At 38.6% G+C, this 24,967-nt stretch overlaps 1 protein-coding gene across 4 annotated transcripts in view; it reads left to right on the forward strand.

Annotated features, from left to right (window-relative positions):
• Positions 1 to 24,967, forward strand: part of LOC127436933 (coiled-coil domain-containing protein 136-like) — a 45,415-nt gene that overhangs the window by 15,532 nt on the left and 4,916 nt on the right. For 2 of the 4 annotated variants that reach the window (XR_007896484.1, XM_051691466.1), the window contains exons 1-8: positions 4,021 to 4,162; positions 4,301 to 4,615; positions 5,762 to 5,836; positions 6,704 to 7,015; positions 11,990 to 12,107; positions 13,783 to 14,059; positions 15,977 to 16,111; positions 18,759 to 18,873. Coding sequence is in view for 2 of the 4 variants with exons in the window: in XM_051691466.1 (XP_051547426.1) it covers positions 4,060 to 4,162; positions 4,301 to 4,615; positions 5,762 to 5,836; positions 6,704 to 7,015; positions 11,990 to 12,107; positions 13,783 to 14,059; positions 15,977 to 16,111; positions 18,759 to 18,863 (1,440 nt within the window). In the remaining 2 variants the exon portion in view is untranslated. Of the gene's footprint in view, positions 1 to 4,020; positions 4,163 to 4,300; positions 4,616 to 5,761; positions 5,837 to 6,703; positions 7,016 to 11,989; positions 12,108 to 13,782; positions 14,060 to 15,976; positions 16,112 to 18,758; positions 18,874 to 24,967 lie in introns of those variants that run through there. The other 2 variants (XR_007896485.1, XM_051691468.1) reach the window with 2 other exon arrangements.

The raw sequence follows: 24,967 nt of genomic DNA on the forward strand, positions 1-24,967 counted from the left end.
TAGTGGACTAAAGCACTGAACTGGTAAGCAAAAAGTTGTTGGTTCAATTCCCACAGCCACCACCATTGTGTCCTTGAGCAAGGCACTTAACTCCAGGTTGCTCCAGTGGGATTGTCCCTGTAATAAGTGCACTGTAAGTCACTTTGGATAAAAGCGTCTGCCAAATGCATAAATGTAAATGTCTTTTTAGACCAAGGACCCCTTGGTGGATATAGAGAGATGGAGCATGGACCCTCTGTTAAATATTGTATAAATGTTAAAGGAATATTCCGGGTTCAATACAAGTTTAGGTCAATCAACAACATTTGTGACAATGTAGATTACAGCAGAAATTAATTTTGACTTGCCCCTCCTTTTCTAAAAAAAAAAAAAAAGAAAAAGCTTAAATCTAGGGTGCAGTGAAGCACTTACAGTGGAAGTGTATGGGGCCAATCCGTTAACCTTCAAATACTCATTGTTTCAAAAGTATAGCAATGAAAGGTAAACAATAGCATGATTTTATTAACTTGTTAACATGAGTGTGTTAACATGATTTTAGAGTGATAAAATCACTTAACCTGTTCTATGTAACATAATATCCAATTTTACAACTTCATTGCCATGACGATGTAACACCATAAAACCTGTTATCCTATTAATTTAGTAGTCAGCAGATAGTAAGTGATTTTATCACACTAAACTCATGTTAACACATATATTGTTTACGTTTTGTTGCTATACTTGTTGCAACAGTAATTTAATGCTAACGGATTGGCCCCTTTGACTTCCGTTGTAAGTGCCTCATTGTAACAAGGGTCAAGTTGAAATACATTTTTGTGGTAATCAATATTAAGCCCCAAATGCTGTCGATTGAGCTCAACTTGTATTAAACCCGGAAAATTCCTTTAAGAATGTTGTAATTTAGGCCCGTCCTATTATAAAATGCATTTAGTGCCATATTTGTTTCCTTTTATCATACTTCATGATCCTTCCATCACAAAGCCATTGGAATTATCATATTGATGTATACAGTGAAATTCTTTACTTATATGATTAAAGTACATTACAATTAAATTTTACATTTCAGTGTGGGAAGTTCAATAAAACAATTAGCTGAAGTTTCTTAACTTTAGCTTTTGTTGATGTTATCTTAGTATTGTATTTTTGTTTACTACATATTATTTTCATTATTCCTCCAAAAATGTGAGGCAGATTTCCTGCAATACTGCCACGAACCCCTTAGTCGGTCATGGACCCCCTGTTGAAGACCCTTGGTGTATACACGAAGCAGTGGGGCACGTGATGTCATTGTTTGATTGATGCTGTTTTTGTCATGTTGAGAAACTGCACTAGCTTTTCCCAAAGCCACACTTGTGACCGGAATGATATTAATCAACTGAGCTCACGAGAACTCAAGACCCCATGAAATCCAAATTTGAATTTTGTGGCTTGTCATTGAGGCCGTTTGTTGTCCATAACTGGTAAACTCATTTAAAATCTCAAGAAGGTTCATGTTGCGTAACTGTTTGGCCATGAGAGTCTTATTCGTCATGAGGGAGGTTTAATGATTGAGGTGTATGTTGCTCATCCAGGGATGGATACAGATTTCTGTGAGTGTGTTAGAGTAATTCTCCATCCCCACAGAATAATTCATAGCTCAGATACACTGGATAAAGCTGATTGGGTGCTATCAAAGCTGCCAGTAATCCAGTGCGCTCAAGACCCTATCTGTACAACTGCTTCAAGCCTGTGTGTGTGTGTGTGTGTGTGTGTGTGTGCGCGCGCGCAAGTTATCCCACTGGTTCGTTATTATTTGATAGATGTTTGAAAGACTTTAATATGCAAAGCATGATCAATAATAGAGCACAGGGCTTATTACTGTGGGATATACAGAAAATATAATTCAGGACAAGAGGAGGAGAGAGAGATAGAGAGCTTACAAATGAAAGGAAGAAAGAGAAAGAGGAAGTAAAGAAGAGAAAGAGATAGAGAGGGATGGAGGGAGAGGAATAGCTGGCAAGAATTTATTTTCTGCACCAACAGATTCTGTTAATCCCACACAGGCATCTGATGTAAGAGGATCAGAAAGGTGAATCGTCTAGTCAAGTCTGGCATGGCCGACTGTCTCCTGTGTCCTGATGTGTGGAAGTCTGATCACTCTAAGTTTGACAGAGCAAGAGGTTCATGCCAATGTTATTACACATGATAGGGCTTATAGGAAAAAATATATGTGTGAAAAAGTAATTATTCAGTTTAGATTTGCCTTGATATTATAGACTTCTTTGATTCAGCTGCATTATTCAAGATATAGCTGGAAAGTAAATGTAATTGATCTACACACACAGATGCAGGGGTCTCCTAATCTGTCTTAAAGGGGTCATGACATGAGGAATTAAATTTCCCTCGATCTATTAACATATAAGAGATCATTGTACTAAAAAAACATACTGTAAGTTTCAAAACTCAAAACTTACTTCTCACTGCAAAAAGAGCATTTGTTGAAACCATGCTGCCAGAATGACTTGTTCTCTACTTCCTCCACATTTTCATGTCACACAATGTCACACCGTGGAAGAAATTTGCATCTGACCGCTTCCACAACAACACATCAATGCCTACTTTTCCTTACCACTTCCGTAGCCTGCTCAGTAGTGGTGAGAAGTGAGAAGGCAAGGAGGGATCAGGTCAGTCAAAAACCAAGAGCCAATCAGATCAGTGGCCGTTTACTGTCAAGTTTTAAAGGAGAAGCAGCACCAAAACCAAGCGTTTCTGACAGATGGTCAAAATAAGGATGGAAAAGAATCATGTTTTACAAATATATGACTGTTTTGTTATGCAAAAAATATTACTAATATCATAAGTGAAGCTCAAGGAACATATTAAAATAATAAAAAAAAAAGGCATGTCATGACCCCTTTGGAGGAATATTCCGGGTTAAGCTCAAATGACAACATTTGTGGAATAATATTGATTACCACAAAAATGTATTTCAACCTGTCCCACCTTTTCTTAAAAACAAAAAAACAAAAATCTGGGTTACAGTGAGGTACTTACAATAGAAGTAAATGGGGCCAATCTGTAAACGTTAAAATACTAATTCTTTCATATAGCCACAAGATGTAAACAATGTGCGTGTTTACATGATTTTAATGTGATAAAATACTAACCTTTTCTGTGTAAAGTTGTATCCAAATTTTCTTTGCCATGATGCTGTAAACCGTGTAAACCCACAAATTTGTTTTGGAAACAACTTGACAGCTCAAATAATACAAGAGTTTTAACAGAAGAATTAATATTAGTGCTTTTTAAAAACCATTAGCTTCACATTTCTGCCTTGAAACCCTTCAAAAAAATTTCTCATTCACTTCAATTTTTGCCTTTTTTGTTTTATTTCTTTTTAAAGCTGGAGCGATTATTATTTTTGGGTTTCAACATTTTGAGCCTAACTTGTATTGAACCTGGAATATTCCTTTAACTTTATTTATACTATATAAATAACTTTATATACTAAAACTTTATATATAACTATATATGTGCAGTATATTGTATATATTTTTACATATACTGTATACAGTAAATAAGTTGTCGTTTTGTATTAACCCACATGTCATTCCAAGCCCTTATGCCTTTCTTTCTTCTGTGGAACACAAAAGAACAACTTTAGAAGAATGTTCATGCTGCTCATTTCCATTCAATGAGAGCATACATTGACCAGAGGCTGTCAAGCCTGTTAATAATAATAATAATAATAATAATAATAATAAAAGCACCATAATAGCAGTCCCTGGTTAAAATCACATAAAAATGAACTTAGTCAAAGTTGACACATTTTATATAAATATCTAAAATCTATTCATGCATTTGTATATACATCCTCATAGGATAGGAGGAGGAGAGATCATGTTTGCCATAAGGAACGACAGGTGGAGGTTGGGTGTGGGGGTCTGTGACATGCAGAGATGCACATCTTCCTTTCCAAGTGAATAATGCAAATATGAGATCAAGAGAAATATAAAGGAATGAAAATGCTCTCATAATTGACTTACCCTCATTTCATTCCAAACCCTTTCTTTCTTTTTGATGAGGAGCACGAAAAGAATTTTTTTTATAAATCTCGGTCTGTCTTTTCAATACAGTGTCAGAGGAATATGCATCACTATAAAGCCTAAAAAAGGACCCAAAGGTATAATAGAATTATTTTATTTTATTTGTCAAAATATCGTCCAATCCGAATCAGTTATTGCAGAGAGTCGTGTAATAAGCTGAATTAACTTGTTGTTTATCTGTAATGTTGATTTCTCTATCTGTCTCTCTATCTCAGATGATGTGTGCGACCTGAAAGCGGAGCGGCCGGGCATGGGCGGCGAGATGACGGCTAAACAGCGAGTGTCACTGGAGGAGAATGAGGAGAGAGAGCAAAAGGAGGTGGAGGTGGGAAATGGAGAGAAGGGCCAGGAGGATGAACGAGAGAAGAAAGAGGTAAAAGCGGAGGAGGGAGATAGTGAGGAGCGGAAAGGAACAGATGAGGAAGATGAACTTGAAGTTCTGAGATCGCAGATGGTTCAGCTGCTTTTGGAACTGGAAGAGACCAGAGAGGTGTCGCAACGACACGAGGAGAGCTGCAACGAGCTTCAGGGTGTGTATAACTATGTTTGTGTGTTTCATTTGTTACTAAGGATAGCTACGTGGGAGTTTTTTAGGGTGTGACATCATCACAGGGCAGTACGCTCTGAGCATGCTCAGCTGTTACTGTCCTGCAGATCACCTGTTCCGCTTTTCCCACTGAGTCACTCAGACCCTCACACACAGTCACCAAAGAAATTTCAATTCATTTAAAATTCAGTTTATTTGTATAGAGTTTGTCTCAATACATACTGTTCCAAAGTAGCTTTTCAAATAATTGTGCCTTACAAATCACCTAGTAAGCAAGCCAAAAACGACTAAACATTTTTGCGTCCATCTATGCTGTTTTTTGACTGTTTTTCCATGTAAACATGCACTAGACGGACATTTTTGACCAATGCGCTGGAGTGCAGTTAAAAGTTTTGAAAATGCATCTCAAGATACCTGCATCCTGTTCCATTCATTGTGCGGCCTCACGCTATTTTAACGCAAGAATACGTTCTGTCTGAACTGCCCCTAAGATCTTTAAAGTGATAGTTTACCCATAAATTTTAATTCTCTCATCATTTACTCACCCTCATGCCATCCCAGATGTGTATGACTTTCTTTCTTCAACAGAACACAAATGAAGATTTTTAGAAGAATATTTCAGCTCTGTAGGTCCATACAGTGCAAGTGAATGGTGATCAGATCTTTGTAGCTCCAAAAATCACATAAAGGAAACAAAAAAGTAATCCATAAGACTCCAGTGTTTAAGTCAATATCTTCAGAAGCTATATAATAGGTGTTGGTGAGAAACAGAACAATATTTAAGATCTTTTTACTCTAAATCTCCACTTTAACAAAGGTCTGATCACCATTCACTTGCATTGTGAGGACCTACAGAGCTGAGATATTCTTCTAAAAATATTTGTTTGTTGTCTGCTGAAGAAAGAAAGTCATACACATCTGGGATAGCATGAGGGTGAGTAAATGATGAGAGAATTTTCATTTTTGGGTGAACTATCCCTTTAAGTTGTTTAAGTAGATGATGATGTCTATATCTATGCACAGATATGCACAAACATTCTTACCTTGTTAATATTGTAATGGCCTCTCAGATGCTAATATTGTCAATCTTCAATAAATCTTTTATTTTACATCCTTTTTTGCTCTACAGGTCTTCTGGAGGAAGAACGACTGGCAAGCGCTCACCAGGCCGAGAGTTTTACGAGACAGATCCAGAGACTTCAAGGTAACACAGATACACACAGATACAGGTTTTTTTTTTTTTTTTACTAAAGAGCCACCAAGCAGCTGTCTTATTACGTTTGACATTTTCAATAACAGCTGTGTCCAACACTAATGAATAAACATGCTGTCTTATGATTTCACCACAGACTGTCTTTGATTTGAAGTGGGTATTTACATATTCATACCTCTGTGCTGAATTAAACATGGAAAACATTGTCTTTATTAATACACATGATTAAATATGTTATTATTTTATTGTTCGCCGCGCGTCACATTTAAACAGTTTCACAAAGGCATGTTGTATATATCAAACTCGTTGTTATCTGCTTGTTATGATGGAGATTACCTCAATTAGAGACATGCAGATTGGTAACTAGCTAGCATATAGACTTCCTGTATGGAAGTAGAGAGGACTAGTATAATTTGATGGCTATAGGAAAAGCAGAAAGGCTGGAATTGTTATTTCTGTGATGCAAAGTAAACCAGTATTTACAGAGCTGCGTTGGCTATGTTGCAGTACAATCATGAGGAATGGAATTATAAATGATAATAACTCATTTAATAGCTCACAGAATCCTGTTCATACAGCTGCATAATAGAGAAACAGATTCTTCAGTTTAATCACAGTCTATACCAGCTGTAGAGTGTTTTACTAACCGTATTACAGTCTTGCTAGAGTGAGACTGATGATAGTTTTTCAGAAAAGCCACATTCAGTACCATGATACATATCAAGATACAGTGGTATTACCATCCAATACATCTGTGCCATTTAACCACCAAGGTTTTACCACATTTTCAGTAGAAAAATGTATTCAGTTGGCTAAAGTAATCCTCCACAATGTTTTGTCCTTGCTTCTAACTTGTAGCCCAACTGCGCTCGGTACAAGAGGAGTTGGACAGCCTGGAGGAGGAGAAGGCCAGCGAGCTGTGGGAGGCGCAGGAGGAGCTGCATGCAGCGCAGGAGGAGGTGCAGGAGCTGCAGCAGGCAGCAGAGGAGGCCGCAGCCGAGAGGGAGAACGATATCGCCCTGCTGCAGGAGGAACTTTGCCGCCTGCGTGCCGAATTGGAGCGCCTGCGCGGCACCACGCAGGAGTACGAGATGGAGTTGACCACGCTGCGAGCCGAGATCAACATGAAGAGCCAGCACAGAGAAGAGCAGGAGAAAGCAGGAGGAGAGGGTCAGTTCGGAAACAAAATGTTAATGTTCGTTTTTGGCCTTTTTGAACTTTGTGAACACTTATGTGGGCGATGTGAGTTTGATTCCAGCTCAAGTTATATTCATTTTACCAATGTCCTCTCTTGACTAGGCCTGAAATATACAAACCCCCCACTAGCATCTAAATGTCCAAAACACATTCCGCTGTGCTGGTGTTTCTTTTAAGCACGGTCTCTGCTATCCTCCTCAAGTATTTAATTTCTCTATTAAGTTGTAAACAATTCTAAATGTTCTCATTTGGGAAACTCAACACATTGAGAAAATTAGCTGTAAACTCTTACAGGAGTACATTACATCTAATGAACAGTCAGATTATGCGGCAGGGCAACATTTGAGTGCAGACCTCCCCAAAACTAAAATCTGCAGTTGACAGGCTGGGCCCATTATTCCAGGAGTGTGCGTGTGGAAGCTTACAGAGTATCTGTGATCTCTGTGTGCTTTGGCACAATCTTGCCCCATATGTCTGTTTGGTTGCACCCAAACGCAAAAGCTAAGTAGTCTGAAATAGTGTGAATGCATAATTTCTATTGTAGTTTTCTTTATGCAAGAATCACAGTTCACATGACAAGAATAATTAATCAATTAACTTCAGGAGTTCTGCAATAATTCGTACTGTAGTATTTGCACACACACGTTTACTTATCTTTATAAATGGGAAAATACCATGCATGTCTATTGGTTTCATGTAAAGCTAATTATAATAAATGCAGACTGACCCTAACCTAAACCCGACCACAAAATAAATCTTTGCATTTAATAATTTCCGTAAGGATTTTCCTATTGAGGACTTCTCTGAATGTTCCCAAAGGGAGGTTTTGCCAGATTAAGCTTACTTTTGGTAACAATTTTGTCCCAGAATATAGCAAAGTATGTACGCTCACAGAGTACACTCACACAAACGCCCATACGCACACAGTTTTAAAAGTTACATATGCTGTTAGTAGCACTATTGGAGTCACTTTTTCCAGACCTCGGACCATGTGTTGGAGTGTTTGCGTGTGTATCTGTTTGCCAGCTGAGATTTCTCCAGCAGAACTTTCCTTTATTTTACAGAACCTCATTCCAACAATATGACAGTCAATTTCTGATAACAATAAACCCAGTGCAGCTCCGCAGACATTTCATCATTGTCTTTTTTCCTGTTGGCTTTCTTCCTGAAACAACATATCCGAACGACAGAAACTTTATATTTGGTCTCTGATATTACCCACAGTGCATTGCCATTGACAAATGTATGTGTATTACAACTGTTGTGCATTCCTTCAAGGTTTGAGTGCCTGTATGACATTCCGACAGAGTGCAGGACCTCCATAGAGTCTCATTTGTCTGAGCTGTAGTGCTAGTGTTGATGTCTTTCTCTGCCTCTGGGGCACTGTGGTCTCTTTACTGCTCCTTTGGTGCTGTTAACTTTACTATATTAAGATCTGTAATAAAATTACATACCAACAAGTGCTGCTGGAGGGGCCATGCACTGATCACAGAAAAGTGTTGATCAATTACACACCAGATACTTTGATTTAAGGTTAAGTTGACCCCAAAATGAAATTATGTTATAATTTGTGGTCACGCTCTTGTTGTTCTAAACCCATATGACTTTCTTTTTTTCATGGAATACAAAAGGACAATTTCTGAGGAAAATGCTGGCCACTTTTTTAATCTCCAAAATAAAAAAAAGCTCCATAAAAGTATAATGAAGTGGTCCTTTTGACTCATGAGGTATGTTGCAAGGCTTCTGAAGCTATATGATGGCATGTTGTGAAAGGAACAAGTCATATTCACTAATAGCCTTGCTTTCAAGTGAGCTGTTATTCACTGCAACCAGATCATTGAGTCAAACTTGAAGTGAGTTGAAACCGAATCATTAAGATAGGTTTTGAGAACTGGATCAGTTGACTCATTGAAAAGATCCAACTCAAAAGAATAGTTCTTCTGAGCTGTGGTTAGTTGAGTTACAAATATTAAAGAAGTTGTTTATCAGTCCATGCACTTCTGGTGGTTATTTACCCCACGTACACTTACAGTACAGGCCTGGCAGATATAGAGTGTAGATGCTTGTGAGTTGTTTGTGCAAGTGAGATTCCTTCTCGATTGGAGGCAATGTTCTTGGGAGTTGAATGTTGCACCATGGGGGATGTGCAAGCCAAACATGACTCCTGATTGACAGGTCTGACTGCTGCAGTAGGAAGGAACTGGAATAGGTTGTTTCCATGGAGACTAGTTGCAGGGTTTGGTGTGTATTTACAGCTCTCTGAAATGTGTGATTTTTCACAGATATCACATATGTAGTGCCTACATATTTTCTGCTTGTTTAATGGTATGAAATAAGCATATTTTGGGCAACCTGGCCTTTACAGTATTATACTTTTAGACAGTGGCTGAGTTCGGAATAGCATACTACCATACTAATAATATTTATTTGATTTTTTTGTAGTATGTAATATGTGTATTCTGAACAGCATCTAAAAAAAATCACAGTATACATGAAATAACTGAATGGCCAACTAAATTTTTTTAGAAGCCTTTTTTTTTTTTTAGAAGCCTTTCCAATAAATGTATGCAGTATACAAGCAGAACACATTGTGTAGAATACTCTGTTCCACAATGTAATGCTCTTGGAACTTGTTCCATTTCGAGTGTGATGAATTAATTAAACATGCAACGTAATGAGTTCTTCTGACGACAATTTAACACTACTGTTTTGAATCATTTTTTGCTACATGATGCATACTGCTTCATAAAAATTGTTGGTAGTATATAGTACGTACTCTGTAGCAGTGTTGGGTAACGTTACTTTTAAAAGTAACTTGTTAGAATATTGCGTTACTCCTTAAAAATGTAACTCAATTAATTAAAAAGGTATTTTTTTATGGAAAGTAAAGCGTTGCATTACTTTTGCATTACTTTTGCGTTACTTTTTTCTCACAGCCACTTTCTCTTCTGCTATGCTATGCATTCCATACAAATAAGCCATGCATTGCATACAAGAGACATTACAGGTCATGCTAGCTACTGAACAACACTCATGTCAAAACAATATAGTAAACAAACAGATATTTATAAAGTAGGTCTTCATGTCATATTTATTATAAAGAATCAATAACATGAATTTGCATGATTTGTTTTTCCATCAACATGGTAGCCAATATGAATAATGAAGAATAACCACTGTCTTACCTAAAGCAGCAAAGTCCACCACTTGAACCTGCATCATACGTCATCATGTTCTGTGCCCATCGACAATGCCCAGCCTGATCTCCCATAAAATTCATCAAGCGTGTGCCGAATTTTTCTTTAACCGAAATCGGTATACGTTTACCGAATTTGAAAACACTGCCTCCAGAGGCAAAAGCGGTAAGTGTTTCAGAGCATATAAACAAGTGTGACATCCATTTATATCCAGGAGTGGTCACCAGAAGCCAGTTGTAAAAATAATTGTTTTCAACTGAACAGGGTGCAAAACAGTGAAGAGAAATGTTTATTTAATATACCCCCCAGCCAAAACCCAAATCTAACCATAACCATTAGTAGAAACAAAATGCAATGTTAGGCATAAAAATACAACCTCCTTATCACGCTCGTGATTGTTTATACAAATGTGATTACTTTCTCGTTTGAATGTGGATTGAACTGTGGTCTCCCATGCGACTGACGCAATGCACTAACAGTCCTGCCACGAGGGAAAGTAATTGTTGTTAAGAAGTTCCAAATATGTCTGATGGGAGATAGGGCATGACAGTGAGTTGGCATACTGTTGCCGATCCTAGGGTACCGGAACTTTTGGAAAGTGCATGCCAACTTCCCGTGTGATCATGTTGCAATTCCAGAGTCAACTTGAGATGTTTTTCAGAAGTCAGGATAAAATTCAGTGGGGAATGCCAGCCTAACATGTTCAAGGAATATGTCTGATGAATAAATTAATATTTTTCACTTAAGTCATCTCAGTGCATGCTTGTTTTGAGTTGATCCATGGTGCGTAAAGACGCCAAAACTTCAAAGGCGCATGTTGATACAGCTTGAATGGAGTCGTTTTAATGCTACCAAAATGTCATAAAAATGGTTTGTTTCATGAATCAAACTACTTGTTTATTATAAAACAAAAATGTAGAATATTTTTAGAAACTAAGATATTTTCTCTGTGTACACAATCGATCACTGATCCAGAGTCATCTTTTCTCATCCCATTATCCCAGTTACAGGGAGCTCTAACACGGAGCAGTACGGCTGCATAAGTCAGTGAATTGAGCGAGTATTACACCCTGTGTATCATGTTGTGGCCAGAGGACGACTAGTCTTATAATCCCTCTGCCTAAATGTGTTTACTGATTATTTTTTTAATGCAGTGTGTATTAACACATGAATCAATCGCATTTCACTCAACCGAATGTTGACCTCATATTACGCTAAAACACGAAATGTGCGTTAGCGAGTTGATTGACAGGTGCTGTCTGTATCTAAAAGGTGATTGGCTCTTTTACCTGCAAGGCAGGACTTCCTTTCTACATCCACTGACTGTTGGGTACTAGAGCTTCTTGGTTGGGCATTCCAATTTCTCCCATTTATTTAAATAGAAGTGACTCATCTCTGCTAAATAGTCTCTGGCCTCACACTCTACTGAACAATGCCAATCATGCACTACGTCTCCTCCCCGAAGTTTGCACACGTTTACACCTGATTTCATGAAATACAGAGACAGTAGATGTGTACAAAAGTAACTCCGATATTATGGTCTAAAATAAAAAATATTGCGTTACTTTACTCATTACTCGGAAAAAAAAGTAATCTGATTGCGTAACATGCATTACTTTTATCGCGTTACCCCGAACACTGCTTTCTAGTATGCAGTAAGCATTATGCTGGGATTCTATTCCTAACATTCCAGTCTATTTTTTTTTTTTCCATTCTGACTGACATCTGTTCCTGTGTTGTGATTGGACAGGTGAGGTGGATCAATTGATGGAGGAGTGTCGTTCTTTAAAGGACGAGTGTCAGACGCTGAAAAACGACAACAAGCAGCTCTCTGAGAAACTGGAGATGTTGGAGCAACAGAGAGCCAGGTGACTGGCCGAATGACCTGTCAGTCAACCACAAACAAGATCAATCAGCCAATGAATTATGCAAACTCTTGTGTTTATTAATAATGTCCGTTGAAACATTAAGCCATAATTTGTCTCAGTGTACACTGTCACTACAAGTATTTAAAACTGTTACTAACAACTATTATGAAAGTTTTCAAAGCAACAAGAAACATTATTGACTGTAAATTTAATTTTATCCACAAGTATTGAGAATGAGATTGGCTTGAATGAGTTAGAGCTATTTTAATTAATCAGCGCTTCTGTGACTGTCTAAATTGGACTTCAATCTGTAAGTAAAACAAATGATTCCATAAATACGCTGTCACGTTTTTCAAATTAGTGTGACTTCTAGATATTTCAGCTCTATTAGTTACATTTCTGGTGATTATAAACAGATTAAACCTCTGATAAAGAGGCTCAACTGATTTTGCTTCAGGACCAGATTTTCCATGTGACAACCCAACACAGAATTGAAATTGTTTATAGTCCAAATATAATAAAAATGTACGTAAAATCAGCCTTTGAAACATATTAATATTACCTGCCCAATACGGCTAGCATCTACAAAGTGACAGATGAATTTATGGTAAAATACCATAGCATTTGATTGGATATGCAGCCTTTGGCACCAACAACAAAAGATATGGGAAGTGTTTTCTCCTCCCTTTTACTGTAAATAAGCCTATTTAGCCTAAAGCCTATGTGTGAAACATTTTTAGGTCATAACCAAACAGTTGAGAACCAACTAAAACTACATGTGGTTAGGGACACTGAAAGATTTGAGATTGATTTTCTAAGATTTTGAATAAATGATGATGAGAAAGAATCGGTGATGAGTACTGCAGTGCGGCTGTCACACAGACACACACTTACAATTTGAAGCAATGCTGCAAAGAATATAGCAAGAACTCACAAGTTAAAGTATAACACATTAACTAGATAGGTACAGTTTGTCAAGTCAAACTTTGATGTTGGCTTGACAAAGCCTTGTCTGAAAGCTTTAACTAGTTTTATAATTTTGAAGTATGATGGATATGCAGACATTACAGCAAGACAAACAGCCAGCTAGCTAGCTAGCTAAATAAACAGACTGTCACATAGGAAGTCAGATAAGCCGACAGATAGATAGTAGTCAGTTTTTGGATGTACTATATGGATGGATGGAGAGAGAGAGAAATAGAGAGATATCAACTTAAAGCAGTTTAGAGGCCTTTTGTGTGTTTGTGTACATCTTTGAATTAACAAACATTCCTTTAGCTCATTTCAACATGTAAGTCTATGGGATTTTCCTGTTTTTGTAATTTTTTTTGTTTTTATTATTTTTTTTATTTTTTATTGTCTGCTGTGTGAAAACTGTAAGTCCGGTCATATAGTAAAAACATAACATGCTGTTCCAGAACAGTCTGAAGGTCTGTGCCAAGTTTGATGGATGTAGCTTGAATGCTCTAGGAGGAGTTAGTATTAGTTGTTTTAGGTCTTGGTGTAGGGATTTTCAAAAAACCCTGAACAAAGTTTGTAAATTAACACTATGAAGACTTTGTCAAGCCAACATGATAATCCACTCAAAACAATACATCCATTCATGCATAAACATGCTATAAAACCTGTGCATCCATCTATATTAAATGTATATTTTCTGTTTCCTTCCTGATAGCTCCGCTGACACATACCTGGCCCTGAAATCAGAGCTGAATGATGGAGAGAATGACAATGAAAACCATCGAGAAAAAGAAGTGGAGGCAGAGGGTTGCATCAGCACATTGGAGGTAGAACAAGGTGGGAATTGGGTGGATGCTTATACCCAGAAGAACATCTCGTTTGAGGGGAAACCTGTTACCCCAACGGGCAGGAGTGGAGGCTTCTCGGAGGTGTTCTTCCTTAGAGATCAGCTGAAACAGGCTGAGGAGAAAGCATCACAGGTTCAGAGAGAGGTATAGTACATCCAAAGACTGACTTGTACAGTCACCAGCTTGACTGGCATGATCAGATAAAATTTGCTAGTAAACAGCATGGCTATGTAGGTCCACCAGGTAGACCAGCACCAAAACAGCACTTACTACAACATAATCGTATGGGAAATCGACATGTTGCTTCCGAATGTTGATGTACCCTGATATCGAACCCATTCTGCCGAATTGCTGACAAGCGCCTTCCCCCATCTCCTGAATTACTGGCTAGCATTATTACAGAAATTTTTTGCATAAAATCTGTTCACTTTCCCCATTGCACTACTTAGGAACCAGGAAGTTATTGCATTCACTAAGACTTCAGAAGACCTGAAGGCATTTACGGTAAGGGAACAAAATAAGCAACGATGCTCCCTGGTTTTTACGGTGCACTATGGGAAAGTTTACAGAGCGAATGTTTCAGTGCACTGGAATGATTTCGCGATTGTGACAACCCTAGAAATGGCCGACTCCCTGATCAGTGCCCTGACTACTGGACTAGAGAGCTGTTTGAGACGCACCCTTTATTAAAGGTGCAGTGTGTAAGATTCAGAAACCCTTGTTATTAATGACACCTGTGGCAGTTAAGTGAACTGCAGCCAGCTACCTGTTGCTCGTGCTCACACTAGTGCACACACTCCATAGGGATGCGAGTGAGTGAGCATTGACCAAAACAATGACGTAACGTACAAAGAGGCTGAACGTGATTCACCGACATCATGCTGACAGATGAGGTAGCATAATTAAAATTACACAGTTATGATTGTTTTACTACAAACTTTGAGACTGTATTTTATATTTGCCTCTCCAGTGCTGGAACACGGCTAAAACAAAGCGTGGATATAGGTCTGACTCTGCGATACTGTAGTTTGAAGTAATCACTTTTCTTTGCAAGAAAAGCAGTTTCTTTACATAGGCTATCGTATATTTGCAGTCAATGTCAGCGTTAGCTAGCTAGCCAGCTTTATCAATAGCTGTTAGCTAAATTTGGTGAATGATGACAGTATCTGTTTATAAAACAGACTGTACATTATAAGTATGTTGACACAATTCAGTATTGATGTGATTCCATCACAACTGTCATTTTGATATATCGATGCGCTATTGTTTTATAATAATAGATTGTATATATTTTCTGTATAACCAAGTTACGTTACACTAATGAATGGGTCTTTTTGCATTATCTTGAACATTGTCTAGCATTCATTTCATGTGGTACTGTAGTTTAGCTAAAATTACACAGATCGGTCCTTATGGCACTATATTTCACATGCTTTGCAGTTATGTAAGCTTACCTGTCCAATAAGAGGAATGCCAATTCAGGGTCTGTTTTGATCCCCAAAGTTGAACGAAGGTCCCTCCAGAAATCAAATGCCCTGCTGATGTTCACTCTAGTTTTCGCTCGACCACGATCATGTTCCCGCTTAGCCAGACGGGATTCAGTAGATAATTTTTTGTTTTGTTTTTTGGCTTAATCTGAGATTGTGTAAGAGTGTTGTGCTGAGAGCCGGATGTTTGCTGGATTTCATCTCTAAGATAACGTCACCTAGTGTTGCAGTTTGTTGTCGCTGTTGAATAGCGGAAGCACTGAGGCAAGGCTCTCGGGAGCACGCATTAACGTCACATCCTTTGGATTTTCATGGCAAAAGAGACCTGCTCCCTTCACATGAAAATCAGTATACAGGCTTTAATAGGCAATCTAGGAAGTCCAGGAAGGGCTCATTTTTTAAGTTGCGTTACAAGCCGTTCACTCATTGGCAAAAAAAAGGCGAATATTGCATGAAAATTGTTACATATTGCACCTTTAATGAGCCAAGCTTCTTATGTTGCAATCAACTTAATTACTTGGCAGAACAATTTGATTTGATTTATTGAACATTGGTTGTCTTTGTCATATTGCAGTGTGAGGGTCTAAAGGGAGAGCTTCAAGAACTCCAGGGGCTCTACGAGAGCAGCCAGCAGGAGAGGACAGAGCTTGAGGCGGAACTACAGCGATGCAGGGCAGAGCTTGATCGGCTGGCTGGGAAGAAGGCTCAGGTGAGGGGGTCATCAAGGGTTCAGAGATTAGTCATAACACACTGCTTTCTCTCAAATCCACAACAACCACCACTCAAAAACTTCAGACAGTGGTTCGGGAGCGTGTGGACTTCCTAGGGGTGAAATGTGACCTCAAATAAATCACTGTACTGCACTCACATGTTGACAACAAAAATACATTACTCACACAGCAAGTAAGGTGAGATATTCTCAACAGAATGACACCATGACTCCATTGATCTACATGTTTGCCAGTGTTTGAAGGTGCTCTGTACATGACTAACGTTTGAATGTTGAAATGACCATCCATCATACAGTAGTGCTTGTCTTTCAAAGTGCATCCTGTTTTAAACACACTGTCTAACTAAACCACTCCGCCATTTTCGGTCGAGTGTGTATGTTTCACCTTGGGTTGCTTTTTGCCCTGTCAAACACATTGATTCTGGGCTGTGTGTGTTTTCACATCTTGTGTTTGTCGAATCTCTAGCAGCTAACTTGTGCAGCTAGTTTTCATGATCCACTGTATATTAGAAGCAAATTAATTAAACTTCCTTAATCTGCTTTTGTGCGTGTACAATGTGCACTGACATAGAGGGCTTTCTAACCTCCTGTACTATCTAATCACAATGTCTTAGAATGAGCCTTTCCAGGCCTGATTAATTCCTCAGTCAAATTAGTACTTTAACCATAACCACAGAGATTTTTCCAATCAAAGGGTCTGTCCAGTCTGAGTACTGTGTCCCATTTCAGTCATCCATCCTCCATAGTTGTTGTTTAATTGTGTGGTTAACCCCTCACTCACACTGTTCTGCTGCCTACAATTCTCATGATTCCTTTAAAGGAATGTTCTGGGTTCAATTACCACAGAAAATAATTTTGACTCGGTTTGTAAAAACATGTTGACAGTTACACTATTACAAACTACCAGTGCATATCTACTCATTCTTTATCAGTACTGTTTTCCACATTTTAAAATAATAGTAAAGCCATCAAAACAATTTTAAATTTGAGTTTCTTTTCAGTTTCAGCATTACGATTCATATTTCTGTGCAAAACTAATTTCAAACATTTAAACACAATCTGAAACACTTACATCAAGTGTGTTCAAACATTTGACTGGTAGTGTACAGGGGGCAAAAATACTATGATTTCTTTCAACGTTCTTTTTGTTTGTTTTTACATACTGTGGGATGACTCCAATTAATTTTCTGTAGTAATCAACAGCCTGTCACGTATGCGGCTGAGAGATATAACCTGGAACATTCCTTTAACAGCAACCTAGTCTCATAGAATGAACATTACTGTAAAAAAAATTACATGCAAAATTCTACGTTTCTTCGCAGTTTCCTAGTGAAATGAACACCAGAGGCGCTACAACAACTGTGCGTTTTATTCACTTTCACACAAATCATGACTACAGCGGCTGATTATGACTTTATAAACACTTATTTTTTGCACTACTACTCACACACTGCTATGTTATGATATCGAAACACTTTTACTTCCAATGCATCATTTGAAAAATTATACATTTTAATGCTTGTATTACATACCTATATTTACACGCTTATTCCATGTGATTAGCTTGCGCAGTAGCTCATCTGAAAGAGTTTTGTACCTTGGACTTGGAGAGCCACGGTTCGAGACCAGGCAAGCATGCAAGCTGACAAGTGAGATGAGAGTGTCATAGAAGTGACTCAAAATGATGTGGTTACTACAGAAAATGTGCTTTTCATTTCTTATTTTGTTTTTGGACACTATCGGTTAGGTTTAGCCGTTGGTTAAGGGTAAGGATGTCTGTTTTGTTTCTACCTCTCATTTGATTTCAGATCACTATTGGTTAGGTTTAGGTTAAAGTTTTTGTTTAGGGAGGTTTGTGTTCCCCATTAAAACCGCTATGTAATATTCACCTTTAAAACTTCAAATATTACATAATTTCACTCGCTTTTGGCACCCCCTGCTGGACATTTCACTGGAAAACTGCAGCAAAATTTGTAATTATATTTTATTTTGCAAAAATGTTCCCATGGTCTCGTAATGTTCATAAGACCAGGCTGTTTAATAGTGTAGGCTGGGCTGGGCTGGGCAGTGTGGGCAAGGATCTTTAAATGCCAAGATGGCGACCTTGGCTCAGTTCATTAGCCAGAGGGTCAAAACGAGTGCAAGGTTTCCATTTTGTGTTTAACCATCTTTGCTGTGTATCTAATCTTGGTGTACTTTCCTGTCTCCCCACTTCCCCGTGGTCCTTCATTGCTCTGTACTGTTGCTTTCTGACCACTGAACACCTACATACCATAATCAACCATACACTCACAATGCACACTGCACAATATCAAATTCCAAACAAATTTGTTGATTCTTAATAAATTGCTGGCCTATCTATCTTTCTATCTTTCTATCTATCTATCTATCTATCTATCTGGTTGTGTTTTGGTCTCCCTTTCATCCTCACACTCTTCATTCCTCTCTCTATTTCTTTTTTTATTATTTTCCATGGTTTATCTGTTGATCGACATGTGCACAAACCTCCCATGTGTAACCATTTCTTTCTGTTATGTCTGTCACATTTTTCTTTTTCTTTTGTTTCTCTCACCACCTCTTCCTCCTTTCTCCTCTCCATCCCTGCGCCCCTTGTGTTTTTCCTCAGAGCTCCACTCCTTCGTCTGAGTCCCCTATTCTCTCCATACCCTTCATAGGAATGGTTGTAATAATGGGCCTGATATGGTGCTGCTGGAAGGAGCTCTTATCCTAAAGGGGGAAAGGTATGGCTTTGCCTTTTCTTTCTCTAAGAGTACAGAGACAAGCATTTTTGTCCCTCCTGTACTGTGAAATTCATCTCTATCCTGGTCAGAAATGTGTCTTTTTATAAGCCATAATGAATGGTTGTAACTGTCATTGTAAACAAGCCTGTTTGACTGTTCGACACAGTTTCTAATTCTTTACAAGGGCCTTTTATGGATGTGCACATTGTTTCACAGGCCTAGTTTTCTGATCTGTTGTCCAGTTATACAGTCCGACAAGTAAGTTAAGTAAGTTAGCTGACATGAAATAATTTGTATATGTCTTGTGGTGTGACATGCTGTACTCCATCTAAAACTATTATAAAAATCATTTTACTAACTGTTTGATAATTCTTTTCTACTTAAAAAAAATAAAAATAAAAATAAATAAATGGTGACCTAAAAAATGGACCTAAGATGTGGCTTATACATTAATATAAAATTGTACCTAAAATCTTGATGTTGATATTAAGAACTGCTTTGATTCCTGCCCAAATGCAGGTTCTAAACCTCCCTAAACAGAGTAGAAACATTTAAATTCCATTATGGAGAACATTAAAAAAGTGGGTCAGTAACAGTACAACTGTAACAGTATCATTCTTTGAAGAAAAGTAATTCTGTACACAGAAAAAAAAAAAAAAAAACATGAAACGCGTACTATACCCGAAGGGAGATTACTTTTTTTAGAACATAGCCAAATTAGTTTGCACTCATGTAGCTGGGACCAAAGACATCTATAACACCTGCTATCTAAATCTAAAGCTATCTGTTAGCATTCCCATTCATCTCAATGGTAGTTGCTCAGCTAATAGCCACTCAAATATGGCCACTCTTCCTTCGAGCCAATCACCTGAGCTATAAATGGCATGTGACTAATTAATCTGATGTCCTGACATGCTCACAATATTGATTGACTGATGGCACAGCAAGAACGCGCACAGTTCCAAGCCCTTCATTGGCAACTATTCTGAACTGTGACGTCCAAGGCAGCAGACGGGGGGGAATAAAGAAGTCAATTTCATGCTTTTAAAGAGCCCTCCAAAAAATTTTTTTGCAATTAACATTTTTTTAAATCGTACAATAATAAAGAAAAGCAAAACATTGCATATATATATATATATATATATATATATATATATACAATCAACATTTAAACCCCACGTCCTCCAGACTCTGAATTAACAGGGAGTAATACACTGATGCCTCATGACCTTTTCCAAAAGCAGTAATCACCTCTCCCAGAGTATCTGCTGCTTTAGGGGGGTGTGTGCTACTCCCAAAAATAGTACAAAGCAGGTGGCGCAGTTGTAAATACCTGTAAAACTGAGATCTGGGGGTCCCAAAATGTCTCATATAGGTCACCAAGTGTAGTAACCCCCCTCACAATCCATTCTGACCAGCAGAATGTGGACTTACCAATATTCAATCTTGGGTTCTGCCATATGCTCGAGGCAACATTTAAATGAATGTCCGATTTAAACATTCTGGACACTTTTTCCATACCGAGTGTAAATGCGAAATAACGGGGTGTAACCTCTCCGATTAGTTTGATGAGAGGCTTTGCAATGGCGAAATAAGGGCAAGAACTTCCTGTTCAATACCAAACCAGGGAGGGGCTCTCTGTCTGAGACTGAACGCATAGTAAAAAAAAAAAATCTTGGGTAGGCCTAGCCCACCTTTGTCAATCGGCCTATGTAACTTATTGAAATGCAATCTGGGATGTTTACCATTCCAAATGAAGGATTTCGCTATGCTATCAAATTGTTTGAAATAAGAGAGGGGGACATCTATAGGGAGAGATTGTTGCAGGTAGTTGACATTTTGGAATACAATTCATTTTAATAACATTAACCTTCCCAATCATTGATAAATGTAATGAAGCCCACCTGTCCACATCACTCGAAAACCTTTTTATTAAAGGGTCAAAATTAACACTAACTAAATCAGACAAATTTGCTGGGAATAAAATCCCCAAATACTTAATGCCCTGTTTGGGCCACTGGAAGATGCCTGGCTGGAAAGCCGTTACTGGACAGTACACTGTCAGAGCCAAATCTTCAGATTTAGACCAATTGACCAATTGACTTTGTATCCTGAGAACTTGGAAAAGGAATTAATAATTCTGTGGAGGCAAGGCATAGATCTAGTAGGGTCAGAAACAAATAATAATATATCATCTTCGTAAAGCAGAAGCTTATGTGCCATGCCTCCCGCCATCAACCCTGGAAAATCATCCTCCTTTCTTATCGCGGCTGCTAATGGTTCCAGGGCAAGACAGATCAATAATGGGGAAAGAGGGCAACCCTGCTGAGTGCCCCTATCCAGAGTAAAATAATTTGAAATGAATCCATTTGTTTGTACCGCTGCTACAGGTTGTCTATAAAGTAACTTAATCCAACCAATAAATGTACTCCCGAACCCATACGTTTCAAAAATCTTAAAAAGATAATCCCATTGTACCAAATCATACATCTTTTCGGCGTCAAGTGAGATGGCAGCGACCGGAGACTGATCATTTGCCACTGACCACATGATACTGATGAAACGCCTAATGTTATCAGAAGAGCTACGGCCCCGAATAAACCCCGCCTGATCTATATGTATAAGAGATGTCATAACTTTACTTAATCGGTTAGCCAAAATTTTTGCCAAAATTTTTACATCTAGCTGGACCAGGGAAATTGGACGGTAACATTTACACTCGCTTGGATCTTTGTCCTTTTTAAGAATCAGACTGATCCGGGCTTGTGTCATGGTTGGGGGAAGCTTACCATTCTTTAATGATTCTGTATAAACTTCTAACAAAAGTGGAGCCAATTCTGTAGCATAAGATCTAAAACATTCAGCGGCAAAACCATCTGGCCCCGGAGACTTGCCTGTAGGTAAGGACTTAATTACCTCATCAAGCTCCTCCAAGGTTAACTCAGAATCAAGAGAATTTCTTTGCTCAGTCGTTAATTTAGGGAGTTCTAATGGTTCCACAAAATTTCTAATATCTTCATCAGTAGACCAAGATGTGGAACTATAAAGATCAAGATAGAACTCTTTAAAGGCATTATTAATATCAATGGCCGAGGTTAAAATTTCACCACCAGCAGATTTCACTGAGGGAATGGTAGAAAAAGACACTCTCTGCTTTATATATCTAGCCAAAAGCTTCCCTGCTTTGTCCCCCGAGTCTTGCCCTGAATAACCAAAACTCCACTTTCTGTGACAAAATAGTATTATATCTGTATTTCAATCAGGTCAATTCTCTGAGGCCATCAGATGACATTCGGTGCTTCAGCTCTGCCTCTGCACTTTTAATATTCCTATCCAACTCCATGAGTTTTCATGCTTTGGATTTTTTGATGAATGAGGCATACTGTATGATCCGACCCCTAAGAACTGCCTTAAGTGCCTCCCAAGCCATGCCCACAGAAGATACTGAAGACCAGTTGGTCTCCATATAAACATTGATTTCAGTCTTTAACATTTGTTGGAAATCAGGATTTTGCAAAAGGGATACATTCAAGCGTCAGCTATATGATTTCTTTTTCTCCGTATGTGGCAACATTTCTAAACTCACCAGGGCGTGATCTGAGACTAAGATGTTTCCAATTGAGCATAGCACTACAGATGAAATGAGGGACTTAGATATATAAAAAAAATCTATTCTGGAATAAATCTTATGGACTGATGAAAAAAATGTATAGTCCCTACCAGATGGGTTCAAAAGTCACCAAATATCTGCAAGGCCAAGATTTTACACATCCTGTGAAGCGTCAGTGTTGCTCTAGGGGGCTTGCACACTTTTGCTTCATTATGATCAAGGACTGAGTCCATCAAATGATTAAAGTCTCCTCCCAATGTTATATCATAAGGGGTGCCAGCGGCTTGCAACATCCCTTCTAAAAAAGCCCTGATTGTCAACGTTAGGTGCATAAATATTAGCCAAAACCAACCTTTGCCCCTGAATTTCTGCTAAAACAATAATGATTCTCCCTAATTTATCTTTAACCTGTTTGAGACATTTGAATTGTAGATGTTTACTTATCAATGTAATGACTCCCCTGCTCTTACTTGAGTCAGCACTAAAGAAAACATGTCCACCCCATATCTTCCCAAATTTTTCAGCTTCCTACAGGGATAGATGTGTTTCTTGAAGAAACACTATATCACATTTCTTACGCTTAAGAAAAGAAATAACCTTCCTTCTTTTTATGGGGTGCCCCAACCCATTCACATTCCATGTGGAGAAAGATAACCCACTCATATTAACATTTGACATTTTGATATAATAGAAAAAATAAATTGTATGTCAAAAATAAGATTATACAGACCACATTCCAACATTAGTGCAACAATCGAACCCCGAACCAAACAAACAGAAAAAAGAACATTACTCCCTGCGCACGACAGTGCCAACCTCCTTCATTACCTCTAAACTCAAAAGGTCCATGTACGTCTACAAGAGCCCCCACGACAACTTTGCCATCGGATTGCTCAAGTCTGGTGCTTCTGCACAAAATTTGTAAGGCAAAATTACATAACAGAAAATACTTTGTAAAACAAACCCCAGCCTAAACACAAACAATGTGTAGATTCATTCACAGAACTGTCTTGAAGGTGTGATCCTCCACAAAACAAATTCCAACCTATATAAAGCCGTTCAGTTTCCTCAGAGAGACAAACAAGTGTTCAGTGAGCCGGCTGTTTATGAGTGCAGCAGATGATGTAATCATTCCAATATCTCGTGAAAATACTCCACAAAACAAACTCCAGCCAACAGGAGGCATAAGCACAAGGAATGAACAGATTCATCCACAACTGTCCCAAAGCAGTGTTATTCCACAAAACAAACTCCAGCCGCCAAAAAGAAACAAAACAGGCATCCCGGTTCCTCAGATGGTCGAGTCAAATTCACTTGGAGGCCGCATAAAAAAAAAATACACCATGACTTACTCAGTCCATCAACTTTATTAAAAACATCCTTTGTGTGGGCATGTAGATATTTTGCGGCCATCCCCAGCATCCACTCTCAATCTGGCCGGGAACCCCAGTGCAAAAGCGATCCTCTGTCGATGCAAAAATTTCTTGAAGGAGAAGTAATATTCCACAAAACAAACTCCAGCCGCTAGGCGGAACCAACACAAACAGAAACAAAAATGCCGCCCAGCTTCCTCAGACAATCAAGTGTATGTTCAGCGAGTCAATCCACTCACATCAGAAACACCAAATGGCTTACTCACTCCAATGTATTTATGAAGGACAGTGCTTGATTGGGACATGTAAATACTTTGCGGCCATCCTTCGCATCTATCTCAGTTTGGCCAGAAACATCAGTGCAAAAGCAATCTTCCGTTGATGCAAGAGTTTCTTACACTCCTTGAATCGATCGCGTTTCTTTCTTGTCGAATTCGCAAAGTCCGGGAACAAGAAAATATTGTGATTCTTCCAAGAAAGCTTTCCTTTGCTCCTCGCCTCGCGCAACACGAGATCTTTATCGGATGATCTCAGAAATTTGGCCAGAATTGATCGGGGCCTGTCTCCCTCAGTAGATCTGCGAGCCGGGACACTGTGAGCTCGCTCGATTTCCAGCTTATGGCCTGTTATGTCGAGCAGACTCAGGAAGAGCTTGTCTAGGAATTTCACCATATCTCTGCCGCCTTCATGCTCAGGAATTCTAACATTCCGTACGTTATATCTTCGGCTCCTATTTTTGAGATTTTCCAGTTTTTCCAAAATGTTTTCCAGGTCTATTTTGGTCGCAAGTGGATTAGCGGATAATTCCCTTTCCGATGACTCCAGATAATCAATCCGTTTCTCAACATCTGCCACTCTTGTAACCAACTCAGATAATTTTGTTTCCATCGCCGTAATCGATGGACGTATAACAGCGAGATCCTACAAGTCAGCAACAACCTTCGTCAGCATCACAAACATGCTGGACAGTTGACGCTGTATTTCTTCTCCCGCTGCGCCATCCAAATCAAGTCCCCGGTCCATAGGCCCGTCAGAGGTTTCGGCTTGAGCACATAAGTGTCTTTTAATGTCTCCAGTGTCCGTGGATTTTGACTTCTTTGCCATGTTTACC

The sequence above is a fragment of the Myxocyprinus asiaticus genome, chromosome 47, assembly GCF_019703515.2.
Source record: "Myxocyprinus asiaticus isolate MX2 ecotype Aquarium Trade chromosome 47, UBuf_Myxa_2, whole genome shotgun sequence".
NCBI classification, from domain to species: Eukaryota; Metazoa; Chordata; class Actinopteri; order Cypriniformes; family Catostomidae; genus Myxocyprinus; species Myxocyprinus asiaticus.